A 20,999-nucleotide genomic window follows, 5' to 3' on the forward strand; every position below is an offset into this window, starting at 1 on the left:
TTATTTACCCATCTGCACTGGAGTGGATTTTGGAGCGAGTCTAAGGCATGCTCTCCGGACTGATGGATTATTGTACTAAAGTACTAGACTGAGGCCTGCCTGGACTTCAGGTGACGGTGGGTGGGCTCAGCTTGCTCTGATCCGCCTCCTTATACCAGGTGAGTCTAACTATATCATTATTTTGCTGCTTTAAATTACATATAAAAGATTCCATAGCATCTCTTGTTCTATTTTAATAACAGCACACATATGAATGAAGGCTTTCACACCAAAATGGATCACCCATATGTCCTGTGCTCAGAGACCTGCCCATGGTGGCCCTAATATTATGTCCGTATGCACAACGGGGCCCAAACCAAAAGGAGCACTAAACTTCAACTGTTAACTTTTACGTGATCGCCATTATCCATTGGATAACGGCGATCACATGACCTTAAACCACTCACTGCGGAGGCCCTAGGTAAGTAATTTCACCTCCCTTCATGGATCATATCCGTGAGGGGAGGAGAGATTTTAATTTTTAAAATTTTTACGTGGTCGCTGTTATCCATTGGATAGCGGTGATAATGTGATCAGGGACACCCCCACCCCACCTCCCCCACGAAATCTCCAGCCCGTGGCCATTTTGGCGATGGGTGCGTGCACAGAGGTCAAGATAAGATCCATGTATAAATCAGGGGGCCTTAGGTGCGTAATTTCATCTCCCCTCATGGATATTATCCGTGAGGGAAGATGAAACTTAAACTTTTTTTTTCTTTAAATGATTGCCGTTATCCATTGGATAACCGTGATCATGTGACCAGGAACCAAATACAGCGACTCCCAGTGATATCTCCCTGCTCTCGGCTACACATGATAGAGCGATTTTTAATTTCCTGGGCCTTAATCTTCAGAGCGAACGTTTTTACGGTCCTGAAGATTAAAGCCCACTAAAGCAGAACGTAAAAAGTCAATGGGCCGTCACTAAGGGGTTAATTGAATTTTCCGAGCTTGATAAATAATGTAATATTTTATAGTACGGGCTGTAATACATACGGTGATACCAATTAGGTGTAGCGTTTTTTTTTTGCTCTTTTCATTATTTAGTCTAGTGTAAGGGGGGGGGGAGTTTTTAATTTTCTTTCTGCAAAACGTTTAGATGCCACGGTCAACGATGACTGCAGCATCTATGTGGTTAAAGGGTGTAGAGCAGAGATTAGATACGCAAGTCCTCATCATTTCACTTCCTTTCTGGGGGAAAAAATGGAATAAATATGAGATGAGAATAGCGCTCCAGGAAGTATACAATTCCAAAATACTTTATAGATGGGATTAAACTCACCCGGTGTGCTGTACAGCCCTATGCAGGGTCTCTACTAGCACACAGAATCCTGTATGGCCTTTAAACAAATCCACAGATTTTTCTGAGATCCTGCTGGGCTAAGAAGCAGGAGAGCTGAGCGGATGTTCTGTTACCCTCTCAGGAACTGAATCAGAAATGGCTGAATAAAGTAAAGAAAAAGCACCCGCGCTCCTTTAAAGAAAGTCCTCTGAATGGCACTTCCGAAAGTGAAAGTAAACTCTCCTTTATTGTACAACGCGTTTCGTCTCATTAGAGACTTTATGAAGTACAAACCATATATAATATAAATTCCTTTAACCAGTGTTTAAACATTACCTTCATCTTGTGTGGTCCCATAGGATCCTCCGTCTCCTCCGTGCCCCGCGGCGTCTCATTGCCTGTCTTGCGTCTGACGCGACGTGCCGTCACGCAGCATGATGACGTCACTCCGTTGGGCACGTTCCCTGTTGCGGGGGGTGGAGCTCGGAGCGCATCCCGGGTCCTGCAGTTCTCTGTCTACACAGATGAGGCAGAAGGAATGAATATTTATTTAAAATAACACACTTACATGCAAAAAATAAAGATTATTGTTGCTTTCTCGGCTTTACCATAATATACATCGGTGCGCCTTAGCCCTGGCACTTATTACCATCATATACATCGGTGCGCCTTAGCCCTGGCACTTATTACCATGATATACATCGGTGCGCCTTAGCCCTGGCACTTATTACCATAATATACATCGGTGCGCCTTAGCCCTGGCACTTATTACCATAATATACATCGGTGCGCCTTAGCCCTGGCACTTATTACCAAGATATACATCGGTGCGCCTTAGCCCTGGCACTTATTACCATAATATACATCGGCGCGCCTTAGCCCTGGCACTTATTACCATAATATACATCGGTGCGCCTTAGCCCTGGCACTTATTACCATAATATACATCGGCGCGCCTTAGCCCTGGCACTTATTACCATGATATACATCGGTGCGCCTTAGCCCTGGCACTTATTACCATGATATACATCGGTGCGCCTTAGCCCTGGCACTTATTACCATAATATACATCGGTGCGCCTTAGCCCTGGCACTTATTACCATCATATACATCGGTGCGCCTTAGCCCTGGCACTTATTACCATGATATACATCGGTGCGCCTTAGCCCTGGCACTTATTACCATGATATACATCGGTGCGCCTTAGCCCTGGCACTTATTACCATCATATACATCGGTGCGCCTTAGCCCTGGCACTTATTACCATAATATACATCGCTGCGCCTTAGCCCTGGCACTTATTACCATGATATACATCGGTGCGCCTTAGCCCTGGCACTTATTACCATAATATACATCGCTGCGCCTTAGCCCTGGCACTTATTACCATAATATACATCGGTGCGCCTCAGCCCTGGCACTTATTACCATCATATACATCGGTGCGCCTTAGCCCTGGCACTTATTACCATGATATACATCGGTGCGCCTTAGCCCTGGCACTTATTACCATAATATACATCGGTGCGCCTTAGCCCTGGCACTTATTACCATAATATACATCGCTGCGCCTTAGCCCTGGCACTTATTACCATCATATACATCGGTGCGCCTTAGCCCTGGCACTTATTACCATGATATACATCGGTGCGCCTTAGCCCTGGCACTTATTACCATAATATACATCGGTGCGCCTTAGCCCTGGCACTTATTACCATAATATACATCGGTGCGCCTTAGCCCTGGCACTTATTACCATAATATACATCGCTGCGCCTTAGCCCTGGCACTTATTACCATCATATACATCGGTGCGCCTTAGCCCTGGCACTTATTACCATGATATACATCGGTGCGCCTTAGCCCTGGCACTTATTACCATCATATACATCGGTGCGCCTTAGCCCTGGCACTTATTACCATCATATACATCGGTGCGCCTTAGCCCTGGCACTTATTACCATAATATACATCGGTGCGCCTTAGCCCTGGCACTTATTACCATGATATACATCGGCGCGCCTTAGCCCTGGCACTTATTACCATCATATACATCGGTGCGCCTTAGCCCTGGCACTTATTACCATCATATACATCGGTGCGCCTTAGCCCTGGCACTTATTACCATCATATACATCGGTGCGCCTTAGCCCTGGCACTTATTACCATCATATACATCGGTGCGCCTTAGCCCTGGCACTTATTACCATGATATACATCGGTGCGCCTTAGCCCTGGCACTTATTACCATCATATACATCGGTGCGCCTTAGCCCTGGCACTTATTACCATCATATACATCGGTGCGCCTTAGCCCTGGCACTTATTACCATAATATACATCGGCGCGCCTTAGCCCTGGCACTTATTACCATGATATACATCGGCGCGCCTTAGCCCTGGCACTTATTACCATGATATACATCGGTGCGCCTTAGCCCTGGCACTTATTACCATCATATACATCGGTGCGCCTTAGCCCTGGCACTTATTACCATGATATACATCGGTGCGCCTTAGCCCTGGCACTTATTACCATCATATACATCGGTGCGCCTTAGCCCTGGCACTTATTACCATCATATACATCGGTGCGCCTTAGCCCTGGCACTTATTACCATAATATACATCGGCGCGCCTTAGCCCTGGCACTTATTACCATAATATACATCGGCGCGCCTTAGCCCTGGCACTTATTACCATAATATACATCGGTGCGCCTTAGCCCTGGCACTTATTACCATCATATACATCGGTGCGCCTTAGCCCTGGCACTTATTACCATCATATACATCGGTGCGCCTTAGCCCTGGCACTTATTACCATCATATACATCGGTGCGCCTTAGCCCTGGCACTTATTACCATGATATACATCGGTGCGCCTTAGCCCTGGCACTTATTACCATCATATACATCGGTGCGCCTTAGCCCTGGCACTTATTACCATCATATACATCGGTGCGCCTTAGCCCTGGCACTTATTACCATAATATACATCGGCGCGCCTTAGCCCTGGCACTTATTACCATGATATACATCGGCGCGCCTTAGCCCTGGCACTTATTACCATGATATACATCGGTGCGCCTTAGCCCTGGCACTTATTACCATCATATACATCGGTGCGCCTTAGCCCTGGCACTTATTACCATGATATACATCGGTGCGCCTTAGCCCTGGCACTTATTACCATCATATACATCGGTGCGCCTTAGCCCTGGCACTTATTACCATCATATACATCGGTGCGCCTTAGCCCTGGCACTTATTACCATAATATACATCGGCGCGCCTTAGCCCTGGCACTTATTACCATCATATACATCGGTGCGCCTTAGCCCTGGCACTTATTACCATGATATACATCGGTGCGCCTTAGCCCTGGCACTTATTACCATAATATACATCGGTGCGCCTTAGCCCTGGCACTTATTACCATAATATACATCGGTGCGCCTTAGCCCTGGCACTTATTACCATAATATACATCGCTGCGCCTTAGCCCTGGCACTTATTACCATCATATACATCGGTGCGCCTTAGCCCTGGCACTTATTACCATGATATACATCGGTGCGCCTTAGCCCTGGCACTTATTACCATCATATACATCGGTGCGCCTTAGCCCTGGCACTTATTACCATCATATACATCGGTGCGCCTTAGCCCTGGCACTTATTACCATAATATACATCGGTGCGCCTTAGCCCTGGCACTTATTACCATGATATACATCGGCGCGCCTTAGCCCTGGCACTTATTACCATCATATACATCGGTGCGCCTTAGCCCTGGCACTTATTACCATCATATACATCGGTGCGCCTTAGCCCTGGCACTTATTACCATCATATACATCGGTGCGCCTTAGCCCTGGCACTTATTACCATGATATACATCGGTGCGCCTTAGCCCTGGCACTTATTACCATCATATACATCGGTGCGCCTTAGCCCTGGCACTTATTACCATCATATACATCGGTGCGCCTTAGCCCTGGCACTTATTACCATAATATACATCGGCGCGCCTTAGCCCTGGCACTTATTACCATGATATACATCGGCGCGCCTTAGCCCTGGCACTTATTACCATGATATACATCGGTGCGCCTTAGCCCTGGCACTTATTACCATCATATACATCGGTGCGCCTTAGCCCTGGCACTTATTACCATGATATACATCGGTGCGCCTTAGCCCTGGCACTTATTACCATGATATACATCGGTGCGCCTTAGCCCTGGCACTTATTACCATCATATACATCGGTGCGCCTTAGCCCTGGCACTTATTACCATAATATACATCGGCGCGCCTTAGCCCTGGCACTTATTACCATCATATACATCGGTGCGCCTTAGCCCTGGCACTTATTACCATGATATACATCGGTGCGCCTTAGCCCTGGCACTTATTTCCGTGTATTTTATTATATATTATCATAGAATAGCCTAGAACGTAAATATATGTTTTTATCTATCTAAAACAATTCATAATTTATATAAATAAATCCTTCATATAGTCTATTATATTAAAATCTCTATAAAAACTCCTAATATTTCAATAAAACTATTTTTCATATATATATATACTACACATTGACATATGACATGTAAAACCAAATGTGTAGTATATATGTTGGAATGCCCGTGTGGCCTGAGGTATGTCACAAGAACTATCATCACGGTTAGAGAAAGAATGAACAAACATAGAAGCAATATCAGTAATGGCTTCATGAAACACAGTGATTCCTGACATTTCGCTTCAACACATGCGAATCAATATGGGGGTTTAAAAATGACTCCTTTGGAATACATCAATGAAAGATCAGGACCAAAACTAAGAGAGAAGGAGATGGACTGGATCTTCCGGGTAAACACGTTAGTACCGAATGGTCTAAATGAGGTCTTGGAGAAGCTGTGAAAACTATGATTTATATATATATACATATGTATTTTCTCCAGGTACAGATACATTTTAATGCTGCCTATGGCCTTTTATATATATATACCACATTTTATGATATATATATATTTTATATGTTAGGTATAGACATATTTATAGGAAAAAGCAAAATAAAATATATGTTTTTTATGGTTCTACCATTCAGATTGATACGAATATAAATACTAATATAATCAATGTGTATATATATATATATATGAAAAATAGTTTTATTGAAATATTAGGAGTTTTTATAGAGATTTTAATATAATAGACTATATGAAGGATTTATTTATATAAATTATGAATTGTTTTAGATAGATAAAAACATATATTTACGTTCTAGGCTATTCTATGATAATATATAATAAAATACACGGTAATAAGTGCCAGGGCTAAGGCGCACCGATGTATATCATGGTAATAAGTGCCAGGGCTAAGGCGCACCGATGTATATCATGGTAATAAGTGCCAGGGCTAAGGCGCACCGATGTATATTATGGTAAAGCCGAGAAAGCAACAATAATCTTTATTTCTTGCATGAAGTGTGTAATTTTAAATGAATATTCATTCCTTCTGCCTCATCTGTGTAGACAGAGAACTGCAGGACCCGGGATGCGCTCCGAGCTCCACCCCCCGCAACAGGGAACGTGTCCAACGGAGTGACGTCATCACGCTGCGTGACGTCGCGTCAGACGCAAGACACGCAGGGAGACGCCGCGGGGCACGGAGGAGACGGAGGATCCTATGGGACCACACAAGATGAAGGTAATGTCTAAATACTATTTAAAGGAATTTATATTATATATGGTTTGTACTTCATAAAGTCTCTAATGAGACGAAACGCGTTGTACAATAAGGAGAGTTTACTTTCACTTTCGGAAGTGCCGTTCAGATGAATTTCTTCAAAGGAGCGCGGGTGCATTTTCTTCACTTTATTCAGCAATTTCTGGGGAAAAAATCATTTGTGACAATCAAAGAGCAAGTATGCTTTCTGACTGATGAAGTATGGGGGTGATAACATGAGCAAAAATTTATGCCACTCCTTCCCTGGCACAGGGAGATATACAAGGGAATCCCAGATCTTCTCTGCTGCCGCTGATCTCCCCCTCCCCCCTCCCCTGCACACACTGAAAACTGACAGCTGTAAATCCAGCATTCCTGATCCCACTTCAAACGGCTGTAACTCTGCTTCTGTAAGGGCTACCAACATACTTCTGGTGTCATTTTTAAGCATGTTGGTAGTCCTGATAGAACAGCTGTTTAAAGTAGAAGGAGCTCTGTTCATTTTAAAATATAATGTCCTTTTCCTGCAGAACGATCGGAACTTCTCCAAAACTGCTGGGGGGGGGGGGGGGGGGGGGGGGTTAACCTATTTTAGGGGGTTATACTGAAAAGTGAATTTTTTTTGCAAAACCTCTTCAATTAATATTCACCACAAAATGATTGTAGTAATTCAGGTGTGCATTAAGAAGACAAACGTGTGTTCATGGTGTAACGCATGAGGTCTCCATGGCGCCGACACAAAGAGCCTACTTTAGTTTTACATTTATCTCTCCCGGTTAAAGGAAACAGGTCACCACCTTTATGCTGCCCTATGGTACATGGCATTGATAGGCATGCTGATCTTATTAGTAGCAGCCACACTTCATAGAACTAGTCCGTGATATTCAAGAACTGTGGCTAGCCCTGCCCACCTGCGGGCATAGCCACACCTACCCCACGGCTGTTAACTGACAGCTATCTCTCTATTACTGTGCATATTGAAACAGTTGTTAAACAGTAGCCAATGTGTGGGTATGGCTAGCTCCGTGGGTGGGCATGGCTAGCTTCATGGGTAAGCATGTCTGGCTTCGTGAGTAGGCATGGCTAGCTCCATGAGTGTACATGGCTAGCTCCGTGGTTGGGCATGGCTATCCACAGCTTATAATATCTAGGACTAGTCCTCTATGTGTGGTCACTACTAATAAGCTTCTATCCAAGACTGCAGAACACATGAAACAAGTATACAATCAGCAGGCACTAGAAGCGGGCAGCATAAAGATGGCGCTAGATCCCCTTTCACTTTGGCCACTACATCTGTACAGGGGTAATAGTCACCCAGGTGCAGGGAGAAGAGCAGGCAGGGCTTTGGGTTGACAGACATGTTATATGTTTGGAGAGCCATACGTTCTGCGTGATATAAACCGATTTAATGTATGAGCATTGAAACTGTACCATGTTTCTTGGATTAGACATGAGAAAATGTTGTGCAACATGCGCTGGCAAGAGATTGAAGAGGATTCTCTTGTTATCTAGTTTGACTCTCTCCATGTCGTCTCTCTCCTCTTCTGCCTGTAACACAAATCAAGCACATATCAAACTGGAATCGTTGGATCAACTCCTAACAGATCACGTTCTACAAGGTTTTGCTTTATACAGTTCAGACTGACAAGTTCATTAAATAAGACAAGAATTCTCAAATTCTAGATGTATTTAATGTGTAGCAAAAGCTGTCTTTTTCAGCAGCTTTCCACAAGCAAATATGCCACAAGCGTTCTCAGATATGCACCTTATTGCAGAATAGCTTCTATATATTCTAACATGCTTCTGTCAAAAACCCATTAAAGGGAGTTAGCGAGCCCCTGTGAGGTCCCAGGGACAGGATAAACGGATGTCAGCAATATACACTAAATGGGGTACTGCTAGGAAAAAGTGAGATGGAAAAAGACCTGGGGGCACTAGTGGGCTGTAGACTAAACTGGAGCAGTCAATGCCAGTCAGCTGCTGCAAAAGCTAATAAAGCCTTGGGGTGCATTAGAAGAGGTATAGGGGCGAGGGACGAAAACATTATCCTTCCATTATATAAGGCACTTGTCAGGCCTCACCTGGAATACTGCGCACAGTTCTGGACACCGGTACTCAGGAAGGATGTTACAGTGCTGGAGGGGGTACAAAGAAGGGCAACTAAACTAATACATGGAATGAGGGGACTGGAATACCCAGAGAGGCACCAAAACTGGGATTATTCACCCCGGGAAAAAGACGGCTAAGGGGTGACCAAATAACTATGTATAAATCCATGAGGGGACGATACAAGGATCTCTCCAATGATCTGTTTATACCCAGGACTGCGACGGTAACAAGAGGGCATCCGCTACGTCTAGAGGAAAGCAGGTTTCATCACCAACACAGAAAAGGGTTCTTTACTGTAAGAGCAGTGAGACTGTGGAACTCTCTGCCTGAGGATGTGATAATGGCAAAATCCATAGAGGAGTTTAAGAGGTCAGGGAGTTCTGGACCTGCCAACCACTTTCATCCAGCACTTTTTAGCAAGATTTTTACTTGCAAACAAGTGTGTCTTGTATAGATCGATATGGGAGAGATAGATATGGGATTTTTACTTGAAAAACAAGTGTGTCTTGTAGTCCAAAAATACGGTACTCTAGGCAGACCTGTGAGCCTTCATGAGGCCTGTGACCAACATTAAAAAAAACCATCAGTATCAATGGGTCTCCCACTCTACAGACTTGCTTAGATGCTGAAGTCAATAGCTGGTGACCACAGCATCTAAGAGACTAAATGGCCATGACCAGAGCTTATCCTTGGCAAGATCTTAGATAGATAGATAGATAGATAGATAGATAGATAGATAGATAGATAGATAGATAGATAGATATGAGATAAATAGGTATGAGATAAATAGATATGGGATAGTTAGATAGATATGGGATAGATAGATATGGGATAGATATATATATATATATATATATATATGGGAAAGATAGACAGATATGAGAGACAGATATGAGAGATAGATAGATATGAGATAGATATGGGATAGATAGATATGGGATATATAGATATGGGATATATATATATATATATATATATATATATATATATATATGGGATAGATAGAAAGATATGAGAGACAGATATGAGAGATAGATAGATATAAGATAGATAGATATGAGAGACAGATATGGGATAGATAGATGGAAAGAAAGATATGAGATAGAAAGATATGGGATAAATATGGGATAGACAGATAGATAGATAGAGGATAGATAGATAGATAGATATGGGATAGATAGATAGATAGATAGATAGATAGATAGATAGATATGGGATAGATAGATAGAAATGGGATAGATAGATAGATAGATAGATATGGGATAGATTGATAGATATGGGATAGATAGATAGATAGATATGGGATCGATAGATAGATATGGGATCGATAGATAGATATGGGATCGATAGATAGATATGGTATAGATAGATATGGGATAGATAGATATGGCATAGATAGATAGATAGATATGGGATAGATAGATATGGGATAGATGATATGGGATAGATAGATATGGGATAGATAGATATGGGATAGATAGATATGGGATAGATGATATGGGATAGATAGAAATGGGATAGATAGATATGGGATAGATAGATATGGGATAGATAGATATGGGATAGATAGATATAGATATGGGATAGATAGATAGATATGGGATAGATGATATGGGATAGATAGATATGGGATAGATAGATATGGGATAGATAGATATGGGATAGATAGATATGGGATAGATAGATATGGGATAGATAGATATGGGATAGATAGATAGATAGATAGATAGATAGATAGATAGATATGGGATAGATATGGGATAGATAGATATGGGATAGATAGATATGAGATAGATAGATATGAGATAGATAGATATGAGATAGATAGATATGGGATAGATAGATATGAGATAGATAGATATGGGATAGATAAGATATGAGATAGATAAGATATGAGATAGATATGATATGAGATAGATATGATATGAGATAGATATAAGAAAGATATAAGATAGATAGATAGATATAAGATAGATAGATAGATATGAGATAGATAGATAGATATGAGATAGATGGATAGATATGAGATAGATATGAGATACATAGATAGATATGAGATACATAGATAGATATGAGATACATAGATAGATATGAGATAGATGGATAGATATGAGATAGATGGATAGATATGAGATAGATGGATAGATATGAGATAGATGGATAGATATGAGATAGATGGATAGATATGAGATAGATAGATAGATATGAGATACACAGATAGATATGAGATACACAGATAGATATGAGATACATAGATAGATATGAGATAGATAGATGGATAGATATGAGATAGATAGATATGAGATAGATGGATAGATATGAGATAGATAGATAGATATGAGATACATAGATAGATATGAGATAGATAGATATGAGATAGATAGATATGAGATACATATATAGATATGAGATACATAGATAGATAGGAGATAGATAGATAGGAGATAGATAGGAGACAGATAGATAGGAGATAGATAAGATATGAGATAGATAAGATATGAGATAGATAAGATATGAGATAGATAAGATATGAGATAGATAGAAGATAGATAGATATGAAATAGATGGATAGATATGAGATAGATGGATAGATATGAGATACATAGATAGATATGAGATAGATATCTAGATATGAGATAGATAGGAGTTAGATAGAAGACAGATAGATATGGGATAGATAGATATGGGATAGATAGATAGATAGATAGATAGATAGATAGATAGATATGGGATAGATAGATAGATAGATATGGGATAGATAGATAGATAGATATGGGATAGATAGATAGATAGATAGATAGATAGATAGATAGATAGATAGATAGATAGATAGATATGAGATAGATATGTGATAGATATGTGATAGATAGAGAGATAGATAGATAGGAGATAAATAGGAGATAGATAGAAGATAGATGTGGGATACAGAGATATGGGATAGATAGATAGATAGATAGATAGATAGATAGATATGGGATAGATTGATAGATATGAGATAGATATGTGATAGATATGAGATAGATATGAGATAGATATGAGATAGATATGTGATAGATATGAGATAGATATGAGATAGATATGAGATAGATATGAGATAGATAGGAGAAAGATAGGAGAAATATAGGAGAAAGATAGGAGAAAGACAGGAGAAAGATAGGAGATAGATAAAGAGATAGATAGAAAATAGATAGATTTGAGATAAATAGGTATGAGATAAATAGATATGAGATAAATAGGTAAGAGATAGATAGGTATGAGATAGATAGGTATGAGATAGATAGATATGGGATAGATAGATAGCTATGGGATAGATATGGGATAGATAGACAGATATGAGAGATAGATAATTATGAGATAGATATGGGATAGATATGAGAGATAGATAGATATGAAAGATATAGAGATATGAGAGTATGAGAGTTAGATAGATATGGGATAGATAGATATGAGATAGATAAGATATGAGATAGATAAGACATGAGACAGATAAGATATGAGATAGATAGATAGGAGATAGACATAAGATAGATATAAGATAGATAGATATAAGATAGATAGATAGATATGAAATAGATGGAGAGATATGAGATAGATGGATAGATATGAGATAGATAGATATGAGATACATAGATAGATATGAGATACATAGATAGAGATAGATAGATAGATAGATAGATAGATAGATAGATAGATAGATAGATAGGAGATAGATAGATAGGAGATAGATAGATAGGAGATAGATAGAAGACAGATAGATATGGGATAGCTGTGGGATAGATAGATATGGGATAGATAGATAGATAGATAGATAGATAGATAGATAGATAGATAGATAGATAGATATGAGATAGATATGAGATAGATATGTGATAGATATGTGATAGATATGTGATAGATATGTGATAGATATGTGATAGATAGAGAGATAGATAGAGAGATAGATAGATAGGAGATAAATAGGAGATAGATAGAAGATAGATAGATAGATAGATAGATAGATAGATAGATAGATAGATAGATATGGGATAGATGTGGGATAGATAGATATGGGATAGATAGATAGATATGAGATAGATATGTGATAGATAGATAGAGAGATAGATAGATAGATATGGGATAGATTGATAGATATGAGATAGATATGAGATAGATATGTGATAGATATGAGATAGATATGAGATAGATAGATAGATATGGGATCGATAGATAGATATGGGATAGATAGATATGGGATAGATAGATAGATAGATAGATAGATAGATAGATAGATATGGGATAGATAGATAGATAGATAGATAGATAGATAGATAGATATGGGATAGATAGATATGGGATAGATGATATGGGATAGATAGATAGATATGGGATAGATGATATGGGATAGATAGATATGGGATAGATAGATAGATAGATAGATAGATATGGGATAGATGATATGGGATAGATAGATAGATATGGGATAGATAGATATGGGATAGATAGATATGGGATAGATAGATATGGGATAGATAGATATGGGATAGATAGATATGGGATAGATAGATATGGGATAGATAGATATGGGATAGATGATATGGGATAGATAGATATGGGATAGATGATATGGGATAGATGATATGGGATAGATGATATGGGATAGATAGATAGATAGATAGATATGGGATAGATAGATAGATAGATATGGGATAGATAGATATGGGATAGATGATATGGGATAGATAGATAGATATGGGATAGATAGATATGGGATAGATAGATATGGGATAGATAGATAGATATGAGATAGATGGATAGATATGAGATAGATGGATAGATATGAGATAGATGGATAGATATGAGATAGATGGATAGATATGAGATACATAGATAGATATGAGATACATAGATAGATATGAGATAGATAGATAGATATGAGATAGATGGATAGATAGATATGAGATACATAGATATGAGATACATAGATAGATATGAGATAGATAGATATGAGATACATAGATAGATATGAGATACATAGATAGATAGGAGATAGATAGATAGGAGATAGATAGATAGGAGATAGATAGGAGATAGATAGATAGGAGATAGATAAGATATGAGATAGATAAGATATGAGATAGATAAGATATGAGATAGATAAGATATGAGATAGATAAGATATGAGATAGATAGAAGATAGATAGATATGAAATAGATGGATAGATATGAGATAGATGGATAGATATGAGATACATAGATAGATATGAGATACATAGATAGATATGAGATACATAGATAGAGATAGATAGATAGATAGATATGACATACATAGATATATATGAGATAGATTGATATGAGATACATAGATATGAGATACATAGATAGATATGAGATACATAGATAGATATGAGATAGATAGGAGATAGATAGATAGGAGATAGATAGATAGGAGATAGATAAGATATGAGATAGATAAGATATGAGATAGATAAGATATGAGATAGATAGAAGATAGATAGATATGAAATAGATGGATAGATATGAGATAGATGGATAGATATGAGATAGATGGATAGATATGAGATAGATGGATAGATATGAGATACATAGATAGATATGAGATAGATATCTAGATATGAGATAGATAGATAGGAGATAGATAGGAGTTAGATAGAAGACAGATAGATATGGGATAGATAGATATGGGATAGATAGATAGATAGATAGATATGGGATAGATAGATAGATAGATAGATATGGGATAGATAGATAGATAGATAGATAGATAGATAGATAGATAGATAGATAGATAGATAGATAGATAGATATGGGATAGATTGATAGATAGATAGATAGATAGATAGATAGATAGATAGATAGATAGATAGATAGATAGATAGATATGGGATAGATAGATATGGGATAGATTGATAGATAGGAGATAGATATGTGATAGATATGTGATAGATAGAGAGATAGATAGATAGGAGATAAATAGGAGATAGATAGAAGATAGATAGATATGGGATAGATGTGGGATAGATAGATATGGGATAGATAGATAGATAGATAGATAGATAGATAGATAGATAGATAGATAGGTAGATAGATAGATAGATATGGGATAGATTGATAGATATGAGATAGATATGTGATAGATATGAGATAGATATGAGATAGATAGGAGATAGATAGGAGAAAGATAGGAGAAAGATAGGAGATAGATAAAGAGATAGAATAAATAGGTATGAGATAAATAGATATGAGATAAATATGTATAAGATAGATAGGTATGAGATAGATAGGTATGAGATAGATAGGTATGGGATAGATAGATATGGGATAGATAGATAGCTATGGGATAGATAGACAGATATGAGAGATAGATAAATATGAGATAGATATGGGATAGATAGATATGAGAGATAGAAAGATATGAGAGATATATAGATATGAGAGTTAGATAGATATGGGATAGATAGACAGATATGAGAGATAGATAATTATGAGATAGATATGGGATAGATATGAGAGATAGATAGATATGAAAGATATAGAGATATGAGAGTATGAGAGTTAGATAGATATGGGATAGATAGATATGAGATAGATAAGATATGAGATAGATAAGACATGAGACAGATAAGATATGAGATAGATAGATAGGAGATAGACATAAGATAGATATAAGATAGATAGATATAAGATAGATAGATAGATATGAAATAGATGGAGAGATATGAGATAGATGGATAGATATGAGATAGATAGATATGAGATACATAGATAGATATGAGATACATAGATAGAGATAGATAGATAGATATGAGATAGATATCTAGATATGAGATAGATAGATAGGAGATAGATAGGAGATAGACAGATAGGAGATAGATAGGAGATAGATAGATAGGAGATAGATAGGAGATAGATAGATAGGAGATAGATAGAAGACAGATAGATATGGGATAGCTGTGGGATAGATAGATATGGGATAGATAGATATGGGATAGATAGATATGGGATAGATGATATGGGATAGATGATATGGGATAGATAGATATGGGATAGATGATATGGGATAGATGATATGGGATAGATGATATGGGATAGATAGATAGATAGATATGGGATAGATAGATAGATAGATATGGGATAGATAGATATGGGATAGATGATATGGGATAGATAGATAGATATGGGATAGATAGATATGGGATAGATAGATATGGGATAGATAGATAGATATGAGATAGATGGATAGATATGAGATAGATGGATAGATATGAGATAGATGGATAGATATGAGATAGATAGATAGATATGAGATAGATGGATAGATATGAGATACATAGATATGAGATACATAGATAGATATGAGATAGATAGATATGAGATACATAGATATGAGATACATAGATAGATATGAGATACATAGATAGATAGGAGATAGATAGATAGGAGATAGATAGATAGGAGATAGATAGATAGGAGATAGATAAGATATGAGATAGATAAGATATGAGATAGATAGAAGATAGATAGATATGAAATAGATGGATAGATATGAGATAGATGGATAGATATGAGATACATAGATAGATATGAGATACATAGATAGATATGAGATACATAGATAGAGATAGATAGATAGATAGATAGATATGACATACATAGATATATATGAGATAGATTGATATGAGATACATAGATATGAGATACATAGATAGATATGAGATACATAGATAGATATGAGATAGATAGGAGATAGATAGATAGGAGATAGATAGATAGGAGATAGATAAGATATGAGATAGATAAGATATGAGATAGATAAGATATGAGATAGATAGAAGATAGATAGATATGAAATAGATGGATAGATATGAGATAGATGGATAGATATGAGATAGATGGATAGATATGAGATAGATGGATAGATATGAGATACATAGATAGATATGAGATAGATATCTAGATATGAGATAGATAGATAGGAGATAGATAGGAGTTAGATAGAAGACAGATAGATATGGGATAGATAGATATGGGATAGATAGATAGATAGATAGATAGATAGATAGATAGATAGATAGATATGGGATAGATAGATAGATAGATAGCTATGGGATAGATAGATAGATAGATAGATAGATAGATAGATATGGGATAGATTGATAGATAGATAGATAGATAGATATGGGATAGATAGATATGGGATAGATTGATAGATAGGAGATAGATATGTGATAGATATGTGATAGATAGAGAGATAGATAGATAGGAGATAAATAGGAGATAGATAGAAGATAGATAGATATGGGATAGATGTGGGATAGATAGATATGGGATAGATAGATAGATAGATAGATAGATAGATAGATAGATAGATATGGGATAGATTGATAGATATGAGATAGATATGTGATAGATATGAGATAGATATGAGATAGATAGGAGAAAGATAGGAGAAAGATAGGAGAAAGATAGGAGATAGATAAAGAGATAGAATAAATAGGTATGAGATAAATAGATATGAGATAAATATGTATAAGATAGATAGGTATGAGATAGATAGGTATGAGATAGATAGGTATGGGATAGATAGATATGGGATAGATAGATAGCTATGGGATAGATATGGGATAGATAGACAGATATGAGAGATAGATAAATATGAGATAGATATGGGATAGATAGATATGAGAGATAGAAAGATATGAGAGATATATAGATATGAGAGTTAGATAGATATGGGATAGATAGACAGATATGAGAGATAGATAATTATGAGATAGATATGGGATAGATATGAGAGATAGATAGATATGAAAGATATAGAGATATGAGAGTATGAGAGTTAGATAGATATGGGATAGATAGATATGAGATAGATAAGATATGAGATAGATAAGACATGAGACAGATAAGATATGAGATAGATAGATAGGAGATAGACATAAGATAGATATAAGATAGATAGATATAAGATAGATAGATAGATATGAAATAGATGGAGAGATATGAGATAGATGGATAGATATGAGATAGATAGATATGAGATACATAGATAGATATGAGATACATAGATAGAGATAGATAGATAGATATGAGATAGATATCTAGATATGAGATAGATAGATAGGAGATAGATAGGAGATAGACAGATAGGAGATAGATAGGAGATAGATAGATAGGAGATAGATAGGAGATAGATAGATAGGAGATAGATAGAAGACAGATAGATATGGGATAGCTGTGGGATAGATAGATATGGGATAGATAGATATGGGATAGATAGATATGGGATAGATGATATGGGATAGATGATATGGGATAGATAGATATGGGATAGATGATATGGGATAGATGATATGGGATAGATGATATGGGATAGATAGATAGATAGATATGGGATAGATAGATAGATAGATATGGGATAGATAGATATGGGATAGATGATATGGGATAGATAGATAGATATGGGATAGATAGATATGGGATAGATAGATATGGGATAGATAGATAGATATGAGATAGATGGATAGATATGAGATAGATGGATAGATATGAGATAGATGGATAGATATGAGATAGATAGATAGATATGAGATAGATGGATAGATATGAGATACATAGATATGAGATACATAGATAGATATGAGATAGATAGATATGAGATACATAGATATGAGATACATAGATAGATATGAGATACATAGATAGATAGGAGATAGATAGATAGGAGATAGATAGATAGGAGATAGATAGATAGGAGATAGATAAGATATGAGATAGATAAGATATGAGATAGATAGAAGATAGATAGATATGAAATAGATGGATAGATATGAGATAGATGGATAGATATGAGATACATAGATAGATATGAGATACATAGATAGATATGAGATACATAGATAGAGATAGATAGATAGATAGATAGATATGACATACATAGATATATATGAGATAGATTGATATGAGATACATAGATATGAGATACATAGATAGATATGAGATACATAGATAGATATGAGATAGATAGGAGATAGATAGATAGGAGATAGATAGATAGGAGATAGATAAGATATGAGATAGATAAGATATGAGATAGATAAGATATGAGATAGATAGAAGATAGATAGATATGAAATAGATGGATAGATATGAGATAGATGGATAGATATGAGATAGATGGATAGATATGAGATAGATGGATAGATATGAGATACATAGATAGATATGAGATAGATATCTAGATATGAGATAGATAGATAGGAGATAGATAGGAGTTAGATAGAAGACAGATAGATATGGGATAGATAGATATGGGATAGATAGATAGATAGATAGATAGATAGATAGATAGATAGATAGATAGATATGGGATAGATAGATAGATAGATAGATATGGGATAGATAGATAGATAGATAGATAGATATGGGATAGATTGATAGATAGATAGATAGATAGATAGATATGGGATAGATAGATATGGGATAGATTGATAGATAGGAGATAGATATGTGATAGATATGTGATAGATAGAGAGATAGATAGATAGGAGATAAATAGGAGATAGATAGAAGATAGATAGATATGGGATAGATGTGGGATAGATAGATATGGGATAGATAGATAGATAGATAGATAGATAGATAGATAGATAGATATGGGATAGATTGATAGATATGAGATAGATATGTGATAGATATGAGATAGATATGAGATAGATATGAGATAGATAGGAGAAAGATAGGAGAAAGATAGGAGAAAGATAGGAGATAGATAAAGAGATAGAATAAATAGGTATGAGATAAATAGATATGAGATAAATATGTATAAGATAGATAGGTATGAGATAGATAGGTATGAGATAGATAGGTATGGGATAGATAGATATGGGATAGATAGATAGCTATGGGATAGATATGGGATAGATAGACAGATATGAGAGATAGATAAATATGAGATAGATATGGGATAGATAGATATGAGAGATAGAAAGATATGAGAGATATATAGATATGAGAGTTAGATAGATATGGGATAGATAGACAGATATGAGAGATAGATAATTATGAGATAGATATGGGATAGATATGAGAGATAGATAGATATGAAAGATATAGAGATATGAGAGTATGAGAGTTAGATAGATATGGGATAGATAGATATGAGATAGATAAGATATGAGATAGATAAGACATGAGACAGATAAGATATGAGATAGATAGATAGCAGATAGACATAAGATAGATATAAGATAGATAGATATAAGATAGATAGATAGATATGAAATAGATGGAGAGATATGAGATAGATGGATAGATATGAGATAGATAGATATGAGATACATAGATAGATATGAGATACATAGATAGAGATAGATAGATAGATAGATATGAGATAGATATCTAGATATGAGATAGATAGATAGGAGATAGATAGGAGATAGACAGATAGGAGATAGATAGGAGATAGATAGATAGGAGATAGATAGGAGATAGATAGATAGGAGATAGATAGAAGACAGATAGATATGGGATAGCTGTGGGATAGATAGATATGGGATAGATAGATAGATAGATAGATAGATAGATAGATATGAGATAGATATGTGATAGATATGAGATAGATATGTGATAGATATGTGATAGATATGTGATAGATAGGAGAAAGATAGGAGATAGATAGGAGATAGATAGAGAGATAGATAGATTGAAGATAGATAGATATGAGATAAATAGATATGAGATAAATAGATATGAGATAAAAAGATATGAGATAAATAGATATGAGATAAATAGATATGAGATAAATAGATATGAGATAAATAGATATGAGATAGATATG

At 36.6% G+C, this 20,999-nt stretch overlaps 1 protein-coding gene across 1 annotated transcript in view; it reads right to left on the reverse strand.

Annotated features, from left to right (window-relative positions):
• The window catches only part of ADCY1 (adenylate cyclase 1), a 281,184-nt gene that overhangs the window by 34,165 nt on the left and 226,020 nt on the right, over positions 1 to 20,999 (reverse strand). The window contains exon 15 of the mRNA XM_066584896.1: positions 8,486 to 8,602. Within this exon, the coding sequence (XP_066440993.1) occupies positions 8,486 to 8,602 (117 nt within the window). The remainder of the gene's footprint in view (positions 1 to 8,485; positions 8,603 to 20,999) is intronic.

Source organism: Eleutherodactylus coqui, chromosome 12 (genome assembly GCF_035609145.1).
Source record: "Eleutherodactylus coqui strain aEleCoq1 chromosome 12, aEleCoq1.hap1, whole genome shotgun sequence".
Lineage (NCBI taxonomy): Eukaryota > Metazoa > Chordata > Amphibia > Anura > Eleutherodactylidae > Eleutherodactylus > Eleutherodactylus coqui.